Source organism: Nicotiana sylvestris, chromosome 11, assembly GCF_000393655.2.
Source record: "Nicotiana sylvestris chromosome 11, ASM39365v2, whole genome shotgun sequence".
Lineage (NCBI taxonomy): Eukaryota > Viridiplantae > Streptophyta > Magnoliopsida > Solanales > Solanaceae > Nicotiana > Nicotiana sylvestris.
In genome coordinates this window covers 17,743,004-17,770,474 of record NC_091067.1, presented here as the reverse complement: position 1 = coordinate 17,770,474, position 27,471 = coordinate 17,743,004, and the positions used below count along the sequence as shown (strand labels likewise).

The following is a 27,471-nucleotide window of genomic DNA, read 5'->3' as shown; positions in this document are numbered from 1 at the left end:
TAAAGCAAAGTATGGGCAGTAGAATATATCTGACAGCATATGCTGTCAAATTATTTAAAACTTAACAAAGACCTTTATGCAGGCCACAGGTTGTGCACAAAGCACATGAGGTGCACCAATGCACATGATGTGCACGAGTGCACATGCCCTCCAATTCAGAATTTAAACCAAACATCCCTTTTACATTACTGATCCAAATCAACAGCTATAAGTAAACAAAACTGGTTCTTAATTGATTCAACAAATGCTTAGCAGAAGTAAGTCGATTTGTTATTGTTCGGACAGTTGAAACTAATTGACGACACATGTCGACTCGACTATATTAGCATTAACATACACAATCGTAGCCAAAAATCAGACATTTAAACAGTATCGATGCATGATTCGAATTATACTGACTAAGCAGAAATGTACTCGAGGAGTCAACTAGTCAGTCCAAAATTTGGAGCTCAATTATTCGCACAGCATATACACACGCATTATCAGAATAAAGGAGGGATTCAAACAAACACAGTGGTTCAGGCAAAGTGGACAAACAGAAGTTGGTAAAAAATTCAAAGACAAACATGAACCGACTTTTAAAACAAATCACACGGACTAAAACAAGTAAAGGAAAGAAAGCAAACTCACCTTAAAACTCGAAAAAATCAAAAGTTTGAACTCGGATTTGGACAGACTTTTCTTAAGGCTGAACGGACTTTAATCGAAGTGTTTCTCAGATGAGAAACACTTCGATTAAGGTCCCTTAGACCTTAATTTCTTTGGCTCGAACGGGTATGAACCAGTGACGAGGAACCTTGTGGTTTCAAAACTCAGATCTGGGATTCGTGCTTCCCTGGTCAGATTCGGACCAAACCAAGTATGGTTTGGTCACGAGGGGGTCTGGGGAGTGTCTGGTATGAATTTAGGGCCGATCGGTGTAGATTAGGTTCCGACTCGAATCTTCAAATAAAGATTCGAGAAAGTGGGATAGGATTCGAGGTGTGTGGTTGATAGATTTGGGTTCAGGACGGTAAGGGGGTTCTATGGTGTTAAGGGCAAGGTCACCGGCGTCCGTGCCACCGGCTTTCATGGTGAAGGATACAGGGGCGGCTAGGGTTTGAAGGGGACGGGTTTGGTGAAGACGAAGGCAGGGGTGTTGGCTAGGGGGGCAGGGTATGGTAAAGGGTTTATATAGTTAGTGGGTGGGCGGATCTCAACCGTTAGATCAATCTAGATCTACGGTCTGGATCTGAGGGCTTAAGTGGAACGGTGTCGTTTTGAGGGTAAAGGGTTTGGGTTGGTCCGGGTGAAAACGGGTCGGGGCCATTAGTGGGTTAAGGGGAGGTGATCGTGGCCGTTGATCAATCTGAGATCAACGGCCCAGATCAGTTTGGACCAAAAAGGCGTCGTTTGGACACCCTGGGTATCAGCTGGACTGGACCGGCAGGCCTGGTTTGGGTGCATTGCTTGTTTGGGCCAATTTTTTTAAAAAAATTCGCCCAATCCGGAAGAAGAAGGGGTCTTTTCTTTTTTTATTATTATTATTTTTATTTCTTTTTCTTATTTATTTTAAAAACAAAACTAAGCAAAAAATCAAATTAAAATTAAATACACACTCAATTCAATTATTTGCACGCACACTAAAATATTTCAAAACAGGTAAAATTAAACAAAATAAAATCACAGACGAAGATGCCTATTTATGATTTTCTATTTAACGACCGGATTACAGTTCGAATTATGCATGACACACACATTTTTTGTATTTTGTTTTAATAAAGTAAAAATGGGCAAAAATCGCAAATAACCAACAAAGTGCCATGTAAAAATCCAAAATTTGTACAGCGGGGCCAATTATTATTATTTTTTATTTCTTTTGGAGCGATTGTCGTGCGAAACAAAAATCACGTGCTCACACACACTTGAATTGTCGAAGCCTGACAATGTATGCGCCTTGGGTATCATTTTGTCTTCAGCTTGCATTTCACGTAATACCCTTAGTAGTATAATATTTACGGAATTCCCTGGATCAATCAAAACTCGTTTTACATTAGTATCATGTACAAGTAAAGATATTACCAGTGCGTCATTATGTGGGGTTATCACTCCTTCGGTATCTGCATCATCGAATGAAATACTTTCATTTTCTAAAATCTGCCGTACCCGTTTCCCGTGTGTAATTGTTACTTTAGAAACCTTGTTGGAAGCTGTGTAGGTTATGCCGTGAATATCTTCTCCCCCACTTATCACATTCACTGTTCTCTTGGGTGAAGGAGGCTTTGGTGGCTCTTGCCTATTTTTCATATAGGCTTGTTTACCTTTTTCACTAAATAACTCAGTGAGGTACCCTTGCTTCAATAGATGATCCACTTCACTCTGCAAGAATCTACATTCTGAAGTTTTGTGCCCGTGATCATTGTGGAATTCGCACCAATGATCTAGATTGCGTCTATTTGGATTTGACCGCATCTCTTTTGGCCATCGTACCTTATCTCCCATGCTTCTCAAAACAGCCATGAGCTCGGAGGTAGTGACATTAAAGTTATATATGCCGAACCTTGCCTTTAAACTTCTGTCATCATCTCGTGACTCTTGTTTGTTCCGATCATTTCTGAATCTTGATGAAGAACCAGATTCCCTGTTCCTCGATTTTTGATCATATTGCTGGCTATCTTGTTTTGACCGTGAGTCTTTTCCTGCAGGTCCCATATATGGATCATACCTGTTTTTACCTGATCTTTTTTCTGTTTCTGATCTTTTGGAACCGCCCATTTCTTCATGATGAAACTTAGGTACGGTATCTTCTTCAATTTGCAGCTTCGTACTGTACCTGTTGTAAACATCATTCCACATGGTTGCAGGGAATTCTCGAAGGCTTTCTTTGAGTCTTCTCGTGGCTTCAGAACTTTTGTCATTTAAATTACTTGCAAAAGCTATTGCAGCCAAGTTGTCAGGTACACGGGGCAGAGTCATTCTTTCACGCTAGAATCTATCAACAAAGTCTCTGAACAACTCTGAATCCCCTTGTTTGATTTTGAAAATATCTTCCATTCTTTTCTCAACCTTTTGAGCTCCCGAGTGTGCTTTAATAAAAGAATCTGCAAGCTCAGCAAAAGAATTTATAGAATTTTCAGATAAAAGAGAATACCAGGTTAATGCACCCTTGGTGAGTGTTTCTCCAAATTTCTTGACCAGTACTGATTCAATTTCTTGTTTGGTCAAGTCGTTGCCTTTCACGCCTGTTGTAAATGCAGTCACGTGGTCACGTGGGTCTGTAGTACCATCATATTTCGGGATGTCAGGCATTTTGAACTTTTTCGGAATTGGAAGGGGAGCAGCACTTGGCTTCCAAGGTTGTTGTGAGTATTTGTCCATGTCTACTCCTTTTATTACAGGCGGAACTCCAGGGATTTGCTCAATACGCTCATTTTGTTCCTTAATCTGTTTCTGCAAGGTTAGTACTAAATTTTGCAAATAGGAATTATTTGAATCACCTGGTCCCCCTTCCTGTGGTTCACTGGTGGTTCCTCCATTTCCAGAATTAACAAGACCAAAACGAGGATTCTCCAATGTATTATTATTAGGAGTTGGTGTAGGTGGTGCAGCAGGCAATCGACTAACTAGAGCCTGAAGAGCTTTGCCGACCTGTGCATCAATTAGCTTTTGTAAAGCTTCATTTGCACCTCCTTCAAAATGTTCAGATTGTTCTTGTTGATCAGCACGGGATTCAGGAGCAGGAGTGCCTTCACGAGATTGACGTGGTGAATCTGGAGGGGAGGGAACCACGTCAATGTTCGGTAGGTCTCCTTGATTTTGATGGATTTGATTTTCATGGTTTCCAAATGTGTTATCACTGTTATTGTTGTTGTTGTTGTTTGACATATTGATAAAGACGAATAAAACGTAGCTTCAAAGAAAAGATTATCAGTTTTCCGTTAACGGAACCAATTTGTTTAACCAAAAATATGATTCTTGGTCAAAGCTAAAGACAAATAGAAATTCGGGCTACTGATAATCAGGAGACGAAAAAGAAATAATAGACTTTTTGAGAATGACAAATAAGCAGTAAATAGGTTTGTATTCCAATGTAATGTTGATGATATCCTCTGTCCTTACAAATGACGAGACCTCCTCCTTTTATAGTTGATTCTAAGTAAATGAGTAATACCTTAGTCTTAATGAGACAATTATGAGCAATAAATGACATTAAATAAGACGTTACACAATCATTCCTATTTAATACCAATTCTCTAACATATTGGGTATTTAATATTGAATTTGGACTTCTTTTCGTCATCATATCCATGTCTTCAATGCCTTCTGATCTCTTGGCTTTAAATGACCTTAATAGGTACGAAACTTGTATTATTCGAATTACCTATCGTGCATATTTAGCTTTCCTTTCCCCGTATCTGTTGTCACTCGTGTCTCTTAACTGATCATCATGTTTTGACTATTTGACCAGTTCTCGTGTCATGCCACGTCACCTTCAATGTAAATTCAGTTTTTTTCCCAATACACTACCAACCATGATTGGAAATGTTAATAAATAAATATTCTTTTCAATAACGATGATATTCGAATTAACTTACTCATATCATGACTATTCGATCACTTACCTATTACTTTGTATCAATATAAGTAACGAATAATTATGTCCCCAAAATTTTAGACAATGTAAAGAATTTGCCAATTACTTTTTACCTATGTATTGAGATTTACAACCTGATCTCCCATGTTTATTTTAGCTTCATTAGCGTCAAGGTCACATTTTTTGTGCAAATTTTAGTAAATAAAATGAGATTACGTTACCTTAATTAGGACGAGTCTCCTTTGACTATCTCCCCCAGTCAGTCTTTATGGTTGATCTCCAGGTTAATTCTGCCTCATCTGATATATAGAAGTATCTCTGTAAGGACTCCATCTCAACATCAATTTACATTTGATGGCTATTTTATTTGAACGTTTTATTAACATTTTCTGCTTGTAGACAGACAGAAAGCAGAAAGAGAGCCGAGGTGCCAGCGAGGCAGGCCCGTGTATTATCCGTTAAGATCTTAGTTCACAAATATTTAGTCCACAAAATGTCTAGCAGTATATTAAAGTCTTCTTATTTTGAATTTAATTGCATGGCATTAACTCGTACAAATACCCGATTTGGCCCAGAAAATAAATTTTTGCTTGATATGTCTCATGATCCCACCTTTGGAAAAAGCTAGCCAGATTCATGTGGTTCAATAATTTGTCCTTCTTTTCTAACTTTTAAAGTTATGAGAATAAGAACCATTTTCAAGAATTTGCCTACAACATCTCCTTTTTCTTTGAATTTTCCCTCCCTCTCCTTATTTGAATTCATTCCTTTTTAAAAAGCAAGAAAAGAGAGGAGAAAAGGAGAATAATAAAAGGGAAAAGGAACAAGAGAAAGCAGGGTTCCTAAAAAAGGGTTCAAATTCTGGTAAAAGGAAAGAAATAACTTTTCCCTTTCTTTTTTTCATGAGTAACGCACCAATCATACGTTAAGTGTTCCTATATAGGATTTAAAAATATTTGATTAAAAATTGGAGAAATTTCGTCTATCCTAACCAATGTTTTAAAAGGTAAGGGCATAAGGCGAGCGTTTTACTTGATATAAATGCTTAATTTATAAATTAATATAGCATTATAACATAAAAATATAAAAATGCATTAAAAGTTTAAGAAGACTAAAAGAAATTAAAGAAACCCATAGAAAATTAAATATCTAACATATTTTACAAGTATAAACAATGCAATACTATTAAAGTTACTATGAAATATGAATCAACTATAACGTCTTAACTTTCGAACAATTAAAACTTATACTAATTTGTTAAAAGGTATTAATAAACTGCATATTTTATCTCTCTAAAAGTAAATGCTCAATAAATTTTATTAATTAATACTGTAATCTAAAATATTACTCCTTTATGAGTAAATTCATAATTATTTTTAAATAGCAAAATGTATAATAATTTTGAGAGACGCAGAATTAAGTCATAAAAATCTAGCAGGTAAACATATGAATTTTGGTTATCTATTTTCAGAAGAAATATTCAAATGATATTCATCCTCACGATGTTCTCAATTAGTAAATATGCAATGCTATAGTTCATTATTTGAGTTATTCACAATTTTCGTATTCATACAGATTAAAAAAATTAATTATTCATTTGTTAAAGAATTTTAAGGTCAACGGTGCTAATAAGCTAATAAGTAAATTCGATACGTGATTTGCATAACTGTTGGGCAAGTCTCAAGCATTGAGCGTTACACGTGTTTAGAGCACACAGTGAGGCACTTGAGGGTATAAGTCTCACAAAATTTAGCCGCACACATGACCAAGAGCGAATTCAACACAAAGGTATCAGATTCAATTGAACCCATAACTTTTTTATACTGAGCATAAATATATATGTAAAATTCACTAACAGTGTAATATATAATAGATATAATCCCACAACTTTAAAATATTAACGTGTTCAAGCTTACAAGATAACTAAAACCTTAAAGGTTGAAACCCACTGAATTTAAATATCGGATTCGCCTCTGCACAAGATCCTTAAGGCCTTTTGATAGTGTTTTGTTCAAGGGCGAGCACCGAGAGTAGTCCCGAAAATACTTTTTGAAACACTGACCCTAGCTACACTCTCGATGGTACTTCATCCGGTCCATTTTAGTTGTCCTTTTTCTCTTTTATACGTTTCTTAAGAAATTATTACTCCCGTCGGTCCACTTTAAGTGATTTTTTTGCACTTTTCATACACATTAAGTAATTCATCTTTTAATATTAATTAATAATAAATTTGACCATATTAACATTTATTTGCTCGTTGGAAATATAACAAACTACTCCTAGGCTCTTTACTTTAAGGGCAATAAAGAAAAAGTTAATTCTTTCTTGATATCTGAAAAAATCAAATATTATGGATCACAAAAAAGGTTAAAAAATCACTTAAAGTGGACCGGAGGGAGTAATAAAAGAGCTTTTGACTACTATACCCTTATTTAATACTCTTTTTTTAAAAGTTTTTTATGCTATCTAGTCAACATTTTTACCATCAAGAACATTTAATATTAAGGCCAAATGGAAAAACAGAAATTAATTATACCTTGATTTACTAAAATGACAACTATCCTACCATTAAAGGATGTGGTGCATCAAGTGAAGCTGCTCATCGTTTAAGCAGAGGTCTCGAGTTCAAGTTTTGGGTATGAAAAAATTCTTGGTAGGGAGCGCTTCTTCCCGAATGGAGCCCTACGCAGCACGAATCCGAATATAGTCGAATTCCAATGCGAGTATCGAACACCGGATGAGAAACAAACAAATAACTATCGTGGACCAAATATATTTAATAATCAGGACAACTAATATCGTCCGGAGGTAATGACCTATTACGGATTGGAACTTTTTATTTTTATTTTCTCGTTACAATAAAAATAGGTAAAGAGTTTATCCGAATATGCCACCTTTCCTTCTATGGTTCTTCTCTTCTGTATTTAATATTTAATCTAAGGCAGATATTTTAGAGAGTCGTTAAGACTTTTAATTATCTCTTAATTAATGACTACATTCCTTTTTTACAATATTCGGTTTCTTTTGTCCGTTGGAAGGGTTGAAGCCAATCTCTTTATCTTTCTCATCTCTGACGTGGATGCTCTATCTTATTATCTTCTATATTGGTAGTATTACTTAGCGTGTAATTCACACTAACTTTAAATTCTCTTACCTTTTTTCACAACTTTTCTGTTTAATTTAAGACCTTCAAATATTTATAACTCTGGATAAAGCTATCTAATTTTTTTAGTTGATACCCTCAAATCATTTTATTCTAAAGAGAATTATAGAATTTTGAGTATAATGATCAAAATATTATAGCTTACAATGTTGGTTGAAAACATTATTCCTTACCACATAGTATAACTGGTGTTTATTTTTTTTTAATATCATGACATGATAATGTTATTGTTATATAAAAAAAATTATGTTCTTTTTAAGCCTTTGATGCATAGGGTGGAGCTAAAGTACCAACGGCGTATTCGATCGAACTCAGTAGCTTTGGTTCTAATTTTGTACTTGTCTAAAAAAATTAATTAAATATGGACAAATTAATAATTTAAAATCTAGTATCTTAAAAGAATTACAATTCCGTATCTATAAGCTTCAAATCGTAATTTTAACTAAAATTATCTAATGAAAGAAAATAAATTAATTATTAACTTGAAAATATGGAAGAGCAGTAGTCATTTGTTGATGCATAAGATTTATTTGCACATAATTAAAAAGCTAATTATTAATTAACTTGTTTACCTTCATAATTTGCCTTTTTTTATAGTTGGACAAAAGCTTTTATAATATGTAATGTCATATTTCTACCAAATTACATCCTCAACTCTCCCTAGATCCTTACATTTAGATTCTCAACTGTCAATTAGGTAGGTGAGACTCGTGTTTAAAATCTAGCAGCTTATTTATTTCAGTGTATTTTATTTTTCTCAACAAAACTCAAGGCTATTTAAGGGTGTTGTTGAGTTTGCAAACTCAGTTTTTGAATTTTGAAAAAGTTAATTTGATTTGCTTTGCCACAAAAAAAAACCTAATTATTCTAAAAAGGATTTCCAAACTCAATATTTCAAAATTTTAAAAATTCCAAATACTAGTCTTTGAGTTTGAAAAATCTTACAAAAAGTTAATATATTTTCTAAAAGAATCATAACCTAATACTTTTTTTCCCAAATGATTTAAATTATATATATTAATATGTGTAAATTCTTTTTACAGAGTTAATATAATTTAGCTTGTTGTAGCATATATATTTATTATTATCTAAAATACTAATTAATACTTATTAAATAAATTGTTTTTAAGTGGCCTAATCGTATAATTTTTTTGGAAAGCTTTTACTACTCAAGCTCAAATTTCAAAAAACTTCAAACAAATCTCACCTAAATTTATTTTAAAATAATTTATCTATAATTATCTTTTAAGACATGTAAATATTACTTTCACTCTTAATGCACATAAATTTAATAAACAAACTCAAGTTTCGAAAAACTTTAACCAAACCCCCACCTAATTTCTTTTTAAATAAATGAGCACTTGAGCAATAGTCAATAAAAATGAATTTGAAAACAAAAATGAAGAGAAAAAGAAATATAGAAAGTCCGTAGTTTTGATTTTTACAACCTAACAGAAATCCATTTATCTATATACCTGGCTGGCGCAGCTTTACACTATAAATATCAACACATAACCACCTTCTCACATATCTATCTTCACACTTCTTCAGTGTAACCACAAAGCACACTTCACACAAATCTCGTTTTCTCTCTCTATTTTTTTCTTCATTTCTAGCCGGAGCTCCGGTAGTCCGCCGTCGGTCGGAGTTATGGGAGCGCCAATTTTATCAGATCTCGGAACGGAGATTTTGATTCCGGTATGTGCCGTCGTCGGTATTGCTTTCTCGCTATTTCAGTGGTTTCTCGTCTCTAAAGTGACGCTCAGTGCTGATAAGTCCTCCGGCGCCGCCGACGATAAGAATGGTTACGCTGCTGAATCGCTCATTGAAGAAGAAGAAGGCATTAATGACCATAATGTTGTTCAGAAATGTGCAGAAATTCAAAACGCCATTTCCGAAGGTAAAAATAAATAAATTACCGCAGTAAATATACGTCACATTTGCTTTTACTGTGGTTTAAATTTTGAATTAAAGTCAATACATTGACTAGTACTATATCATTTTTACACTATTCATGAGTTTTAATTTGTGATAGCAAGTTATCCTTTTTTTTGTGGGATTACTAATTTTTTAAGAAATTTGTCTGTAATTACTTAATGCAATAGAACTCAGTATCAATTTTTGAACTCATTTATGTGGTTTTTGTAAAATTTGCCTTTCATTTGATCTTCCTTTTTTTTTTTCTGTTGAATAGCTGATAAACCTTGATTTAAGTTCTTAATTTATACAGATTCATATTTGTGGGATGGTTTTTCTTAATTATATTGACGGTGAATAGGAGTAAACTTATGAGAATTGTTTCTGTTTTTACTGCGAGGTTAATTTGGAGTAATTTATGATAGCAAGTTACCCTTTTTTCGTGATTCCTTTTGGTAATTCCAGATGTGATATGCTGATTAATGCTGTAAATTAGTTTCTTTTTGGTGATAGATAAAGATCTAGCTTCTTCGTTCATTCCGTGTTGTTCTCGTTATCAAATTGGATTTAAGTTATATACACCGGAGTATAGTAAAAAGTTTTTTTTATACTTAGTAATTACCGGTGATAGCAAGTTAATATCATTTTTATTAGGTTATCACTTAATTTTTGTCACATTGATTCATGTAATAACCTTATTTTTTACACTGCATAGAAGTTTTTTATATACTTTAATGGTGATAGCAACTTAGTTATCATAATTACTAGGTTACTTATTAATTTTTATCATATAGATTTATGTGTAATTACCTTATATGTAATTTGTGTTGTGTAAATATTTTTTACCTGCATAAAATATTTTTTCACTATTAGTGATTTTAATTACTGATTGAAAGTTAATTATCATTTTACTAGGTTACTAATTAATACTCATCGTATAAACATAATTAGCTTATATATAATTTAATTATGTAAATATTTTTTATACTGTGTAATTCTTTTTTCACTATCAGTTTAACCTATGATAGTAAGGTAGTTATCATTTTTACTAGATTATCAGTTAATTTTTATCATATAACTTCTCAGTGTAATTACTTTATGTATGTAGTTTGATTGAGTAAATATTTTTTATACCATCTGCGCATAAGGCTTCAACTCTATTCAATTATGTAATTCTTTCTTGCTTTTGTCACACGTTTTCTAGACTTGGACTTTACTTTTGGTCTTTAATTATAGTGGAACTTTCTTTGGTGGTTGTGATTATGAATGGCATAATTAATTGCAAATTAGGTACTATTTCAAGCAACCTTTCATACCTAAAATAATAAATTCCTAGTTGCTGTTAAACACTTGCCTGTCGGTGTTGTTCTGACACTAGTAGATCTAACATGCCGTGTTGGCTTGGTAATTTGCTATCATCACCATCACGTGTCAGTTGTTTAATATAGATGGCCACCTTAGTGGCAAGGCTGCTGATTTTGAGATACTTAATGCTTAAAGTTTTTTTGCTAATTATAAATTAAGATAAACAAATTTAATTCTTTTTCAGTATCTTGTGGATATGCATATTATATCTGAGCATTTATCAACTGAACTTAAACAAATCTAGCAATTCATACAACAGGTTAAAAGAAAATGTCTATACGATAGCAAATACCTTTAGTTTCTCTTGGTGATAATTTATTTGGAACATTGCAATGTTACTCTTTGGTAAAGAATATTTTGTGTTGTTGCTGCATAATTAGTGTCTCAGAGAGAGCTTAAAAAAACTCTTACCTGATTGTTAACTTTTATAATTTAACCTCCCTGATAATAACTTCGAATCTAATGATGCCACAGGTGCAACATCATTCCTTTTTACTGAGTACCAGTATGTTGGTGTTTTCATGGTTGCTTTTGCAATTTTAATCTTCCTTTTCCTCGGCTCTGTTGAGGGTTTCAGCACAAAGAACCAACCCTGTACATATGACAGCACCAAAACTTGCAAGCCCGCTCTTGCCACTGCTGTCTTCAGCACCGTATCTTTCTTGCTTGGTGCTGTTACATCTGTGGTGTCCGGGTTTCTTGGAATGAAAATTGCTACATATGCAAATGCCAGAACTACCTTGGAGGCTAGAAAAGGTGTTGGGAAGGCTTTTATTGTTGCATTCAGATCTGGTGCTGTGATGGGTTTCCTTCTTGCTGCAAATGGTCTTCTGGTTTTGTACATAACCATCCTTCTATTTAAGTTGTACTATGGTGATGACTGGGAAGGTCTTTTTGAGGCTATAACAGGTTATGGGCTTGGTGGATCTTCAATGGCCCTCTTTGGTAGAGTTGCTGGAGGTATTTATACCAAAGCAGCAGATGTTGGAGCTGATCTTGTGGGCAAGGTGGAAAGGAATATCCCTGAAGATGATCCTAGAAACCCAGCGGTATGGTTATTTATCAATTAATTTTAACAATCCACTTAAAAACTTATTTTTTAGTCAGCCTTATTAAAAAGCTGCTTTTCTAGTTAGCTCTGAAGTGTAAATGGTCTCTCAGGTTATTGCTGACAATGTCGGTGACAATGTCGGAGATATTGCTGGTATGGGATCAGATCTGTTTGGATCTTATGCAGAGTCATCCTGTGCAGCTCTTGTTGTTGCTTCAATCTCCTCCTTCGGTGTCAACCATGAGTTCACTGCTATGCTATATCCCCTTCTCGTCAGCTCTGTTGGTATCCTTGTTTGTTTGCTTACCACCTTATTCGCAACTGATTTCTTTGAAGTCAAGGCTGTTAAGGAAATTGAGCCAGCATTGAAGCAGCAACTCGTTATCTCAACTGCTCTCATGACAGTTGGAATTGCTGTTGTTACTTGGATTGCCCTTCCATCGACCTTCACAATATTCAATTTCGGGGCTCAGAAAGAAGTAAAAAGCTGGTAAGTCTAAAATCCGCTGTTACTTTTATAACTTGGTGTAGTGACACCCCTGCATTGTCTCATTGTCTGTATATTGGTTCATATTATTTGGGATTGGTTGTGAAAAACTGGAAGTTGAAAGCATTAAATGAGTATGAAGATATAAGAATCCCCTGCAGAAGTTTGACAAAACCTTTTTCCGTTTGAATGGATGAAAAGCTGCTTTTTGACCTTCCTTTCCCTGTCTCTTAAAATTTTTAATTCTGAGGCGCACAGGTAGCTGAATCTGATTTAAACTTGCAGGCAGTTGTTCTTGTGTGTCGGCGTTGGTTTGTGGGCTGGACTTATTATTGGGTTCGTCACCGAGTACTATACCAGCAATGCTTACAGGTGGGTACCTGGTTTTTGTAGTCAATTTCTTAGCTTCATTGGCTCTTGTATATCAGAAATTTTAAGCTGTCTTTTTCCCTTTCCAGCCCTGTGCAAGATGTTGCTGATTCATGTCGGACTGGTGCTGCAACAAATGTTATTTTTGGTCTTGCCTTGGGTTATAAATCAGTGATCATCCCCATATTTGCCATAGCAGTCAGTATATTTGTTAGCTTCAGCTTTGCTGCAATGTATGGCATTGCAGTTGCTGCCCTAGGAATGCTGAGCACTATAGCCACTGGTTTGGCAATTGATGCATATGGTCCCATCAGTGATAACGCAGGAGGCATTGCTGAGATGGCTGGCATGAGCCACAGAATCAGAGAGAGAACTGATGCACTTGATGCTGCAGGAAACACCACTGCAGCTATTGGAAAGGTAAAATGAATTTGCTACACGCTAAGCATCGTCCGGGGTTTAGTTTGAAGTCGCTACATTATCTTGTGTTTTTAACTTCGATTGTACCTGTAATGATGACAGGGATTTGCCATTGGTTCTGCTGCTCTCGTGTCTCTGGCCCTCTTTGGAGCATTTGTCAGCCGAGCAGCAATTTCCACTGTAGATGTCTTGACACCTAAAGTATTTATTGGTTTGCTAGTCGGTGCCATGCTTCCTTATTGGTTCTCCGCCATGACAATGAAGAGTGTTGGAAGCGCTGCTCTTAAGATGGTTGAGGAAGTGCGTAGGCAATTCAACACCATTCCTGGTCTCATGGAAGGAACTGCCAAGCCTGACTACGCCACCTGTGTCAAGATCTCCACAGATGCATCGATCAAGGAGATGATTGCACCTGGTGCTCTTGTCATGCTCACTCCATTGATTGTTGGGATCTTGTTTGGCGTCGAAACACTTTCTGGTGTGCTTGCAGGATCTCTCGTCTCTGGCGTACAGGTAAACACATCATATATTGATGATGTGTTTTAAAATACTTTCAAATGGTCTAAATCTCTAATCCCGGATTAACTTTGTTCTTGTAGATTGCCATCTCTGCATCTAATACAGGTGGTGCCTGGGATAATGCTAAGAAGTACATTGAGGTAAAATATTGGAACTTTCATTTGGACCAAGCTATAGAAACTATATTTCAACACTAATTATTTGTGTTGGTCTTTGAACGATAGGCTGGAGTCTCAGAACATGCAAGAACCCTTGGCCCCAAGGGATCTGACGCACACAAGGCTGCTGTGATTGGTGACACTGTTGGTGACCCTCTCAAGGACACATCTGGACCATCACTGAACATTCTCATCAAGCTGATGGCTGTCGAATCCCTTGTGTTCGCTCCCTTCTTTGCCACTCACGGTGGTCTTCTCTTCAAGCTATTTTAAAACGAATGCCACTCCTATGTCACATGACTGTCTCACGAAATCTATCGTTCCTCTTTCTCCCTTTCTCTTCGTTTAACTACCTTTCCAGCATTTTTCGTGTTTTTAGTCGCTAGAATGTGGGCTGTGGAAGGAGAGATATTCTCGACAATGAGTTTGATGAATGGTGATGGTAAGGGTGAAATGTTTTTGCAGAATTCAGAAGAACATCAAATATTCTTTCCTAGAGTAATTTGTATCAGTTTCTTAAATACCTTCTTGTCCATACCCGTTTCGGGTGTTAAATTTTTGAATTTTTTCTTATGCTTTGTGTTCGTTTCGCGCCAAAATCTACAATATAATATATACTTCCAATTTTACATTGAAGATTTTGACCAGATTTACAGTTCGGCTTCTAACATCGAAAGAGACAGCGAGTTGTAATCAATCAAGTATTTTGACAACATAAACACAACAACTTTACATTATCTCTAAAATGGAAAATGCTTATCCCTCCAAACAACTCAAGTATAAAATTTCATATTATACTTGTATCGTTTCAAACTTGAAATGTTACATTTCCGATTAATTTTTTTCCCCACCAAAATTCATTTATACTCATTTGGGCGATACTTATAACACCCGGTAGCTCTACAAAATGACCCCATACAAGTCATAGCCTAAAAATAATGAATTTAAGAGAAGCAAGCTGCTATATAACTCAATTCAGCACTAAAAGCTTAATCCATAAAATAATATATTAAAACACTGATGTTAAAATTGATATACTATTAACATATAATATTGGTTTAAATAAAGAAAATCAAGGAATCAATTACTTGGACCTCGTCTCTGCCATGGCAAAGCCATTCACCTCCACAAATATGAGAAATACCACTCTGAATCTTGATAAGTGTTTAACAGACCAAACTAATTTCTTTATACAAAGATATGCAGACCACTTCCCTCAATTTTTTCTAGGAAACAACTGGATCAAAATAGAAAAATGACCTATTATAAGTATTGAGTTAAGCTCATCAATCAACATCTCTTTCAATACTTAGCTAACATAAATAAAATTTATCCCCTTTTCTATTTTCTATTTTACTTTAGACCTTACACCAAAAAAAGAAGAAGTTGGAGAGCAAAATTGGAAAGAGAGCTTATCGATGATTGTTCTAATTGGAATTATCCTTTTGAATTGTAGAAGTTTTGTGATTGTGTAAAAATTGCAAGGGCCGCCCTATTTGGTCGCCCCCATTTAACCTACACTTATTTTTTTAAAACTTTTAATTTGTACCCACTTTTTAAATAACTTCAGCACCCTTTCTCCTCTTCCTCCTTCTCCTCCTTCGTTTTCTTCTTCTTCTTCTTCTTCTTCTTCTTCTTTCTTCTTCTTTCTTCTGCTGTTGTTGGTGCTGCTATGGAACTTCAGTTCATGGGATAATTGCCATAAATATGTTTAACAGATTATTTAAAGACAAATTACAAATAATTACAAATGAACTAAATAACTAGCTGTAACTATATTAGATGAGTAGATTCTTGGTGTATATGTTTGTTTGGGATCTTGGTCATCTGTATTTTGACCCTTGTATTATCATTCCCTTTCTTCTTCTTTCAAAGCTATGTAATAGTAAATTTAGACTACGTTACTTGTTGATGTACCCAATTAGTTCAGAGGCACGTTAGTTTCAGTTGCAAGATTTTTGTTGAAATTGGTGACTTTACTGATCAGTGAATGATGATGAGTTATTAGATTTGTGCATACTCTCGTTTTTTTCTTGTTGCATAATTACAAACAAAATACAGATTACCAAGATCCCAAACAAACATAAATAGTGCTGAAATTTTTACAAATGAACTAAATATCTTCAGCTCTAGAGCTGAAGTTCGCCAGTTACAAAACAAAAACTTCAGCTCTAGAGCTGAAGTTCGCCAGTTACAAAAACAAAAACTTTCGCCAGTTACAAAACAAAAACTTCAGCACACTTGCTACTTCAGGCCCGTCTACTAGAATGCTGAAGTTTTGCATGATTGTCTTTGCTACTTAAGCCCCGTATGTAGAAGTTATGCGAAAAAGCGGGTACGCTTGCAATTGTTTTTGCAAAGCGGGCACAATTTAAAACGTGACACAAAAAGCGGGTATAGATGCAAATGCCCCTGTGATTGTTCTTTCTTAGATAACTATACATAATGTTGAAATATATACTAAATAGATTGTCACTATATAATTTATATACAATAAACTGTCACTAGGGGTGTCAATGGATATTTAAAAACCGACTAAACCGACCGAATCGTACTGCACCAAATCGATTTTTAGATTTCTTTTAATAAAATTGTAGGTTTTTAAATAAATCTACAACCATACCGATAATTAGGGTAGATTTTTTATTTTATGAAATAAGCCAAAAAATACCGAACCGTATCGATAGATTCACATGTAAAAATATATTTATATATTAAGTTTAAAAATAATAAAGCATTAAATATTTCCTTGGCCTTTGAAATTATAAAAATGATTACAAGGCAACAAGTAATTAAACTCAAAATTCTAATTCCCAAACCTATTATGCTACTCCTACTGAAACTAAATTATTTTCAGCATATTCACTAGCAAGACACAAAAATATTCTAGCTATTATGAGTAGCAAACTAAATATATTGAATATGTTTCCTTTTGTATGATTTAGATTTATCTTATTGAATATTTAATCTTCTATATACTTTATTCTTGAGTCCCAACTTGGTTAATATCTTTCTACCCGTGTGATTTTTTTGTCTTTGCTTGGTTTCTTTTTTACTGTCTAGAGAGTTTTGCTAAGTCCTATAAAAATATGTATGTTATTACATTTTGCTTTTACTAGCGACTTTTACATGACATTTAAAAAAATATCGAAATTAACCGAACTGTACCGATACCGAAGAGAAATCGACATGATTGAGACGGTTTTGAAAAGTTTATTTTTGGTTATACATAGTAGAATAACCAAAAAATTGATATGGTACAAATTTAATAAAATAACCGGCCGAACCGAACCATTGACACTCCTAACTGTCACAATACAATACAATACAATACAATATATATATATATATATATATATATATATATATATATATATATATATATATATATATATATATATACATTTATATATATAAAATAGACAGACACTATACAAAAGATATATAAAATAGACTATCATTATATAATTTATATACAATAGACTGGCGCTATACAAAATAGACTGTCACTATACAAAAAAAATATACTAAATAGACTGTCACTATACAATTTATATACAATAGACTGTCACTATATAAAGTATATACAAAATAGGTCGTCACTATACAAAAAATATATAAAATAGACCGCCACTATACAATTTGTAGATAATGACACTTCGGGCTATTAGATGTGATATGTTTGGGCCAGAAGGATATTTCATATCAATAGAAAATAATATGGGCTATTAAAATTTTGAGGGGATATAGAGGGTCATTTTCTCATTTTTTAGCATTTCAAGTTGATCACGCCCAACTCTAATCCTAAAAAGGATAAGCGATCACTGCAAATACAATCCGGTCTAAAAGTCCGGAGTCGAATCTCACAGAGAACTAAGGCTTAGCTATAGCTGTTTAATATCACTAAGAAGACAAGTTTGAACAATTTTCTAAATTATAAGATTGAGATTTATATTTCTAACTAATTAACTAACAAATACTAGAAAGCGGCAAAATTATCAACTAATGAGACAAAGGGTTGGAGACTAAATTAAGGAGGTCTTGAGTTATCATTTTCCCAATTGCCGAAATCCTTCCAACTATGTTCCCTACAATTTTGCCGATGTATTCTCTACTGATCGTGAGCACTTTAGGTGTCGTAATTCTCTCTCGAGCAACTACAACAATTTACTAGATATATTCTCTCGAACTACGCTAGTTGACTTCATCTAACCGCTCATTATGGCCACGTCAAGGATTTGTTATTTCTAATCCTACCTTTAAACCCAATTTATTGATTTCTCACATAAGTTAGGAGTGACGTTGTTCAACAACCATCTACATATGTATTCTTTCTCAAGCAACACATAATAAATAGGCACAGTCAATCGATGGTCATTCAATCAACTGAAATAAACACGTAGTTGAATAAATAGATAAATTTAAAGGCTAAACTATATTAAAACATAACAATAATTCATCCTACAAAAGGTTCTATCAAAACTCCAGATAACAAATTAGCTATTCATAATAGCATGCATAACTACAATACTAGAATTCATAACCAATAATGGAAATAGGAAGAAGGAAGTGAAAAACTCGTGGAAGAATTCTCCGCCTTGCTCCTAGTGTGTTCTTGCCTCCTTAGGTCGAATCCCCGGTCTCCTTAGGTCTAAATTATGTCAAAAAGTCCTCAAAATACTGTTTTCTATGTATATATATACCAAGTAGGGTCGGGCCCAAACAATTATATTTTCTCCTACGCGAAAAGGAAACTTTTATGGACATGACGTGTGCGGCGGCGCACCTGGAAGGGTGCCCGTGCACTTGGTCGCGCACATTTCACACTTTCTGCCCCATTTGTGCGGTCAGTGCGCGGCTGTGCAATTTCCGCACACTTTTGACCTTGATTTTTTGAGAATTTGAAAAAACGTAAAACAATAAAGTTGTAGTCCTTTGAATTAACTTTCCAACCATATATTGTGGAGCCCAAATGGTGTTTGAGCGAAAAGTTATATGTATTTTACTAGACCATACGTAATATGCCTACCTGATTATTCGTTCGTTCTTAACTATCATCCGTTGATCCCCGAACATGATTCCGTCTTAATTCCTTGGGCTTTTACTCAGACTTCAAAGCTCAAAATCACTTGAATTCATTTCATAACATCTACAAAGCTCGAAATCACTCCTACAATGCATAAAACACTCAATTAGTGAAAAACACTAGCGATTAAAGCTCAAACTCAACTGAAGTGCAATAAATTAGAGTGTAATAACCGACTAAAATACATAATTATATGTAACGACCCGACCGATCGTTTTGAGCTTTTGCACTTCGATCGCCAGTTCTCGGGTATGACTTGCCCCGTGTGGTATAATATGACTTATGTAAATCGTTGGTTTGGGTTTTCAGGGAAATCAGAACAAATTTGGAAGAACAATTCTTAGTTTGTAGCTTGAAATTTGAAAGGTTTGACCAAGATTTGACTTGTTTGTATATAATCTCGGATCGGAAATTTTATGATTTGGTTAGCTCCGTTGGGTGATTTGGGACTTATGTGTGTGATCGGAATGCATTTTGGAAGTCCGTGGAAGGTTTAGACTTGAATTGGCGAAATTGAGATTTCGGCGTTTTCCGGTTGATAGGCGAGATTTTGATATAGAGGTCGGAATGGAATTCCGAGAGTGACAGCAACTCCGTTGTGTCATTTGGGATGTGTGTGCAAAATTTTAGGTCATTCGAACGAGATTTGATAAACTTTTGATCGAAAGCATAATTTAAGAGTTCTTGGAGTTCTTAGGCTTGAATCTTATGTTAAATTGGTGATTTGATGTTGTTGTGAGCGTTCCAAAATTTTGAACAAGTTTGAACGATGTCATGGGATGTGTTGGTACAATTGGTTTTAAGTTCCGGGGGGTTCCGGGTAGGTTCCGGGATGTTTTAGGCCAAAAATCATAGCTGTAGCAGGTCCAGAAGGGTTGTAGGCCTCAGAACCCACTAGCGCGGTCCGCACAAAATGAAGTGCGGCCGCGGTAGGTGCTGTGCGGGCCGCACAAAATGCAGTACATCGCGGTGGGGAACATTTCACTGATCCTACTTCGGAAGCTCATATTTTTTGATCTATAAGGAATTTTGAGATGATTCAAAAATGAAAGTTGTAGCCCTTCATGTCTAGTTTCCAGAAAGGTATAGCAATTTGGACATATGTAGCGAAAGTTATGGCCAAAATAATAAAGCCTATCACTGCAGATGAAAACCTATGCGGCCGCAGTCATTTTGTGCGGACCACGGTCCTTTTTGTGCGGTCCGCAGAGGTGAAAATCTGTGGGGTACTCTATAAATACGAGGTTTTGAGTTTTATTTAATATTTTGACCTAGAGAGCTCGGATTTTGGCGATATTTCGAAGGTTTTTCAAAAAATTCATCGGGGTAAGTGATTCTAACTCAAATTTGGCTAGAATACATGAATCTATCATTGAATTCATCATTGAATTCATGATTTGGGATGGAATTTGGGAAGAAAAGTTGTGGAATCTTCCAAAAATATAAAATGATGATTTGAAGGACCAAATGGTACCAGAATTGGATAACTTTGGTATGGTTAGACTCGTGAGGGTATGAGGATTCTGAAAATGTAAATTTTACCCGATTCTGAGACGTGGGCCCTGGGCTCGGGTTTTGGTCATTTCGGGAATCATGCCCTTTGTTGATTGTTTTTGCTTGGGCTTCGTTCCCTTAGCATATTGTGACATATTCGTTCTGATTTTAGATAGATTCGACGAGCGTGGAGGCCGATTCGAGGGGCAAAGGCGTCGCGAGTTAGAGATTTAGCCGGTTCGAGGTGAGTAATGATTGTAAATGATGCTCTGAGGCTTTGAAACCCCAGATTGCACATCGTAGTGCTATATTGAGGTGAGGCACATGCTTGATGACGAGCGTGGGGTCATGTACTATTGGGGATTGTGACTTGGTCCATCACGACTGATGATTTTACCGCATATTTGACTGAAACTTATATGTTATCATCATGATTTGGGCTGATTTCCATATTTGGGTTTCGTGCCAACTATTTGAACCCTTCGGGGATTTTTATTACTATTTTCTCACTATTTTGACTTATTAATTGAACTCAGTTATGTTATTTTCCACTGTTTTACTATTCAGCTATTTTTACTCCGTTTTGAGACTTAAATGATATTTTAAATAATGTTTTGGGCTAAGAAATATTGTTTTACTAATGCCCGAGGGGCTTGTGAGTATTTTTGATTGAGTAAGGCCGAGGGCCTAATTGTGAGGAAACACTGATACTGATTTGAGGCCGAGGGCCTGAGATATGTACGCCACGAGGTGGCTTGTTGATATTGTTTATGAGGTCGAGGGCCTGAGATATATACGCCACGAGGTGGCTTGACTGATATGAGGCCGAGGGCCTAGATTTGATGCCATGAGATGGCTTGATATCGCTTGGGCCGTAAGGGGCCCCTCCCGGAGTCTGTACACCCTCAATGAGCGCGGGTACCCATTATGATGTGAGATATAGCCCAAGGGGCTGATATTGTTCTATGTGATAGCCCGAGGGGCTGGTATTGTTCTATGTGATTGCCCGAGGAGCTGGTACCGTTCTATGTGATTGCCCGAGGGGCTGGTATTGTTTTGAGATATTGCCCGAGGGACAGAGTTGTTGACATTGTGCCCGAGGGTCGGACCTTTATGTGTTTATCTTTCATATTTACTTGTCATTCACCTGTTTAACTATGGTACTTGTGCCCGAGGGGTGAATTTCTGTACTTATATGCACTAACTGTTTTGCATTCATTTGCGTAACTGTTGAAAAAGTCACTTTCAAAGAAGTTTAAAGTGAGCTAAGATATTTTAAGAGATTTGTACATTTTCACTACTTTCTCATTGGTTTTTGAACTGCTTCTATACAGTATCTTGATATGCTTTACGTGATTTCTTACCATTCAAACTTTAGTTATGATTATTACTCATTGAGTTGGAGTACTCACTTTACTCCCTGCACCTTGTGTGCAGATTCAGGTATTTATACTCCCGGTAGCGGGTTTAGGCTGATCGGAGGCAGAGTCATCGGAGTTTAGCAAGGTGGCTGCCGGCGTTCGTAGCACTGCTTCTCTCTCTTTATTCATTAGTCTATATTTGTACACTTCAGACTTTAAGTTGTATTTATACCTTAGTAGATGCTCGTGACTTGTGACACCCCGGTTAGAGTTGTGTCGGGTTGGACTTTCCGCATTGTTATCGATATTTTCGCTATTTAGTATTGTTTAAATCATGTTTAGACTATTTTCATGTTGATTAACTGCTTTAAAAGTTGAGTTGGATTGAACTGGTTGGCCTTGTCTTCACGAGAGGCGCCATCACGACTGGGTTCGAGGTTAGGATCATGACATTATAGCATATCATCACAAGTCATAATGTTTTAGCATTTCAAGCCATTATTTTAAACAAGCTTTTCATTCTTATACAATAATCTATTTAGTGGCACGTCTATGTTTTAGATATAAAGTAAGTAATACTAAAACAAAATATGAAAGAAGTAATTTAAAAGTTAGTTTCTTGTATAACACATTGTCAATGATTTTCAATTTTTGAGAATCGTTAAAGTTATATAGATGTTAGTTATTTTAATTAAGCTATACATTTTTTAAAAAAATTTCTAGAATAAATAGGGCATTTACAAATTGAATATTCGTCCGACGGCCTATGGGCCACCTAAACTTGCACTCATTTGTTATTCCAGTATATAAACTTAGGCCTCATTTGTTTGTACTTAATAGAGATCTGAATCTTAATCATTCAGATCTCAGACATTAAGTGCATTTTTTTTAAAGTCTGAATCTTTATTATTCAGATCTTAATCATTAAGTGTGTTTGTTTTTTTTACTTCACAATCACTTTATGGGTCTGAATAGGCCTGTATGATTAAGATCTATACCAGCGACTTAATTTCATTATGATGCTATCACATATTCATTATTAACTGCCGCCACCGCCTACCATTATCAACTACCATCATGCCACCACCATCACCATACTAAACCACCACCCCACCACCACCATCTCCTCCAACACCACCACCCCACCATCATCCTCAATCATAGCTGCCATCATTATCGACTATCACCACCCACTATCCCCACCACTCCGACCATCATCATTCTCACCCACAATCAACACTCATCCACCTCAACTACCACAACTAACCACTCATTCACTATCAACAACCACAACCAGCCATGCCCATTCATTATAACCTACCGTCACCCACCCACCACCTTCTCAGTCACAACTACTACTACCACCCGCCAGTATTAACTATCACCACCCACCACCACCATCCTTAATAATAATCGCTACCACTATCAATCACTACTAGCTACTAGCATGAACCACCATCATCAACCAAAACTACCACCAACCAGTTTCTCTACTCGACATTTACCGGTTAGCCATCACCACTAACGACTATCATATTTTAAAAAACTAAATATTTTATTGATAGAATATTAGATTAGTTAGTATTTCATTTGAATTTTATATTTATTAATTTTTAAATAAAGATAAATTTTATACATTCAGATGTTAAAAATCAAACAGTCTTAATTATTTAGTATTCAGATCTTAATATACATCTTAATATATTTAGATGTGTATTCAGATTCAGATGTCTTAATCTTAATACACATCTTGATATTCAGATGTGTATTCAGATTCAGACGTCTTAATCTTTAAAAAAAACAAATGAAGCCTTACACATTTCCCATTTGAGCACCTTTACTTGATAAACTGAGTATTAATAAGTTACATGGTGACTGTATAGTTGACGTGGCCAAAATTCATGCAAATCACGTTAATTAGGCGAGTGAATGAATTAATTTGATTTAAAAAATTATAAAATAAAAAAAGAAAGATAAAATCATGGGAAATAAAGAAAAGGTAAAAAAATGAAGAAGCGCCTCCCCTGTTTTGTTCTTCATCCCTGTTCCGTTCCCAGCTTCCTCTCCCCTCACTCCCTTCTGTTTTCCCACACCCTAAAACTCCTCCACAACCAGAAAATTATATCAATTTGGTTATTGCTCGTCTATTCTTCTTCTTCTTCTTCTTCTTCTTAAATTTTGGTGGCAAAGAGTATTGAAATGGTGGCGTTTCAGATCTGTGTGGTCTATTGTTAGTGGGCTTGTTGAAAAGGAGGTGACGAAGATAAAGTGGTAAGGAAGGTGGCAGGCCGGTTGCAAAAAGGTGAAGTAGTGACGGTTTTGGGTGATTCTTTATATGGTTGCCATTTTTACCGGCATCAATCTCGCCGGAGTAATTTTGGGGATCTTTTCGAGTGTTATAATCATTCTTAGGCTATTTTTTTAACTAAGGTTTGATTAGAATCTGAAGGATCAAATTTGATTTCTTACGATTGAAAATGGTGGATTTACCGGGAAAAATGGTGGCTCAGTGTTGTCCTAGACGGAGAGAATGGACTGGAAATAAAACTTTTGTGAGTAAATTAATTTTTTTTAAAGTGGGACCCATAAATTACACATGAAAATTAATAAGAGGATAAGTATGTGATATATTATTTGTGTCATAGCACTTGAGGACCACGCACAATCATATGTGTTTATTAGTGTACAAATATATGAGTTAAGATGCTAAAATGGGAAAAATGTAAGTTTATATACCGAGATGGCAAATGGCTAAAAGTTTAAGTGGCCACGAGGTTACTTTGCCAAAATAAAATTTGAGAGAGAGAACGTGATGATGCCTAACATTTCACTTGCTAGGCAAGCCGGCGTTAGAGAATTATTAAGCAAATCCTTATTCAATTCAGCATATAATAGCAAATGAGCTAAAATGAAATACAGCGAGTGCAGAATAATATAGAAACTTCAAAATTTTACTACCACCCGGATCTGAAGTCACAATTCACAAACTTCTAGGATTTACTACAAATAAAAGTCCAAAAGGAATACAACTATTTGAAATGAAGAAACAGTAAAAAAAAAAAAATAGAAAAGATAGACGTGGACTTCAAGGTCTGCAAACGCCGACAGATCTACCTTGAGTCTCCGATGAACCAGTCTGAGCTGCTGCGCCTCTCGATCAGCCGGGACCAATACCAAAATCTACACAGAAAGTGCAGTATCAGTACAACCGACCCTATGTACTGGTAAGTGTCGAGCCTAACCTCGACGAAGTAGTGACGAGGCTATGACAAGACACCTACATATCAAACATGTGCAATTTAATAGTATATGTATAAATAATAGCAATGAAAAACTAGACAGGTAATATCGGGAGGGGGAAACATGCTTAGGGGAATACGAGATAGAGAGCTACAACATAATGGTAACTTGAACAGCCAATATACTATGAATCAATAAGAACAAGTAAACAAGTAAAGGAAACTGCACGGCGTCGCCCTTCGTGCTTTTACTCTCAACCTCATCATAAAATCAATAGAAATGGCACGGAATTACCCTTTGTGCATTAACTCTCAAAACATGGCACGACATCACCCTTCATACATTAACACTCACAATATGACACGACATCACCCTTCGTGCATTAATACTCACAATATGGCACGACATCACCCTTCATGCATTAACACTCTCCCTTACCAATAAACAATGAACAGATGACAATACGAAGATACAAATAACAAGAACCAGTCTTGCTTCAACATTTGGTTCCACAATACCAACTCAACTTTGAATCAATACTCAATTACTACCAAAAGTCCGTAAACATGCTAAGAACGATCAACTTAATGATTAACTAGTCTAAGCATGGATAATATGATCAAGAAAAGCAACAATTACAAGAATAAGACCCACCTGCATGCTATAACACGACAACAACGCATAGGTACCCGTCACCTCACCTATACGTTGTACCCAACATGTAAACACATAGTAATTAGGCAAATAAGTCCTAATCCCCCAAGCCAAGGTTAACCACGACACTTACTTCGCTCCAACGGCCAAACTCAAGCTCAACCACGGCTTTTTCTTTCAAACAAGCCTCCGAACTAATAGAATCTAGCAAATTACCAACCAAATGATTCAAATTAAGCCTTAGGAACTACCCACGATTGCAAAGAATTCAATTTAGGTCGTTATTGAAAAAGTCAACACCTAGGCCCGCTTGGTCCAAACCCGAAATTCGAACCAAAACTCGATTACCCATTCACCCCTAGCCTGGTTATATAATTAGTTTTGGAATCCGAACTCAATTTGAAGTTTAAATCCCCAATTTACCAAATCCCTAATTTCTATCCAAAACCGCAATTCCACCATGAAACTCTAGATTTTTTATTGAAATCTTGTGAAATGTAGTGAAAGATTGAAAGGAAGTAGATTAGACTCGTACCAACGATTTGGGGAAGAAGGAGTCTTGGAGAAATCGCCTCTAAGGTTTTAGGCTTTGAAAATTTGAAGAATGAACCAAAAATCCCTTCTAAGTCTTATTTACCCAGCTGCAGATGTTGCAAATGCGATATCATATTCGCATTTTCGAACATCGCAATTGCAAGATAGAGGTCGCAATTGTGAGCTCCTTCAGAAATCCCAGTGATCGCAAATACGATAAAACAGCCGCAAATGCGAACCCTGCACCCCTCGCAAATGCGGTCTTTCCTTCGCAAATGTGAAGATTCTCAAAATAGTACTGAGTCGCAATTGTGACTCTGCCTTCGCAAAATCGGACAGGACAAGTTCGCAAATGCAAATTCTAGCCTCGCAAATGCGAGTATATGGTGGCTCAGCTACTCTTCACATTTGCGATGAGTAGCTCGCAAATGCGAACCCCTTAGAGGTCGCAAATGCGACATCAGAGGCCTGCAACGAAATCTGAAACACCAGCAACATTTTCCAAATCAAATTTCACTCCGTAGCCTATCCGAAACTCACCCGAGCCCTCGAGGCTCTAAACAAACTATGAACACAAGTCTAAAGACATCATACGACCTTGCTCGCGCGATCAAATCGCCAAAATAATACCTAGAACTACGAATTGAACACCAAATCAAATGAAACTTCCAAGAAAACTTTGAAACTTCTAATATCACAACCGGACGTCCGAATCACGTCAGACAATCTCCGTTTCTTACCAAATTTCACAGACAAGTCATAAATATGGTATTGGACCTATACGGGGTTCCGGAACCAAAATACGGATTTGTTATCCAAAAAGTCAAACACTGGTCAAACATTTCCAATTCATTAAGCCTTTAACTTTCACATTTCGACAAAGTCCGATATCTCGGGCTAGGGACTTCCGATTTCGATTCCGGTCATACGCCCAAGTCCCAAATCACGATAAGGACCCACTAAGACCGTCAAAATACGAATTCGGATCTGTTTACCAAAAATATTGATAGAAGTCAACTCAAATGAAATTTTTAGGCAATATTTCTTATTTTATCAGTTTTTAACATAAAAGCTTTCCAG

General features: G+C 35.8%; 1 protein-coding gene across 1 annotated transcript; it reads left to right on the top strand.

Moving 5' to 3' along the window:
• Positions 1-9,258: 9,258 nt before the first annotated feature.
• LOC104229096 (pyrophosphate-energized vacuolar membrane proton pump-like) lies at positions 9,259-14,658 on the top strand. Its single transcript, XM_009781675.2, has 8 exons — positions 9,259-9,636; positions 11,493-12,067; positions 12,180-12,559; positions 12,842-12,928; positions 13,015-13,345; positions 13,448-13,858; positions 13,945-14,004; positions 14,089-14,658. The coding sequence occupies exons 1-8, from the start codon at positions 9,387-9,389 to the stop codon at positions 14,293-14,295; spliced, it is 2,301 nt and encodes a 766-aa protein (XP_009779977.1). The 5' UTR covers positions 9,259-9,386; the 3' UTR covers positions 14,296-14,658.
• The last annotated feature ends 12,813 nt before the right edge of the window (positions 14,659-27,471 follow it).

Excerpts from the sequence above, each read along its gene's own strand:
- LOC104229096 (XM_009781675.2), top strand. The coding sequence starts at position 9,387 with ATGGGAGCGCCAATTTTATCAGATCTCGGAACGGAGATTTTGATTCCG. Across the intron at positions 12,068-12,179 it reads ATGATCCTAGAAACCCAGCG|GTTATTGCTGACAATGTCGG; the intron begins GTATGGTTATTT and ends ATGGTCTCTCAG. Across the intron at positions 12,929-13,014 it reads TATACCAGCAATGCTTACAG|CCCTGTGCAAGATGTTGCTG; the intron begins GTGGGTACCTGG and ends TTCCCTTTCCAG.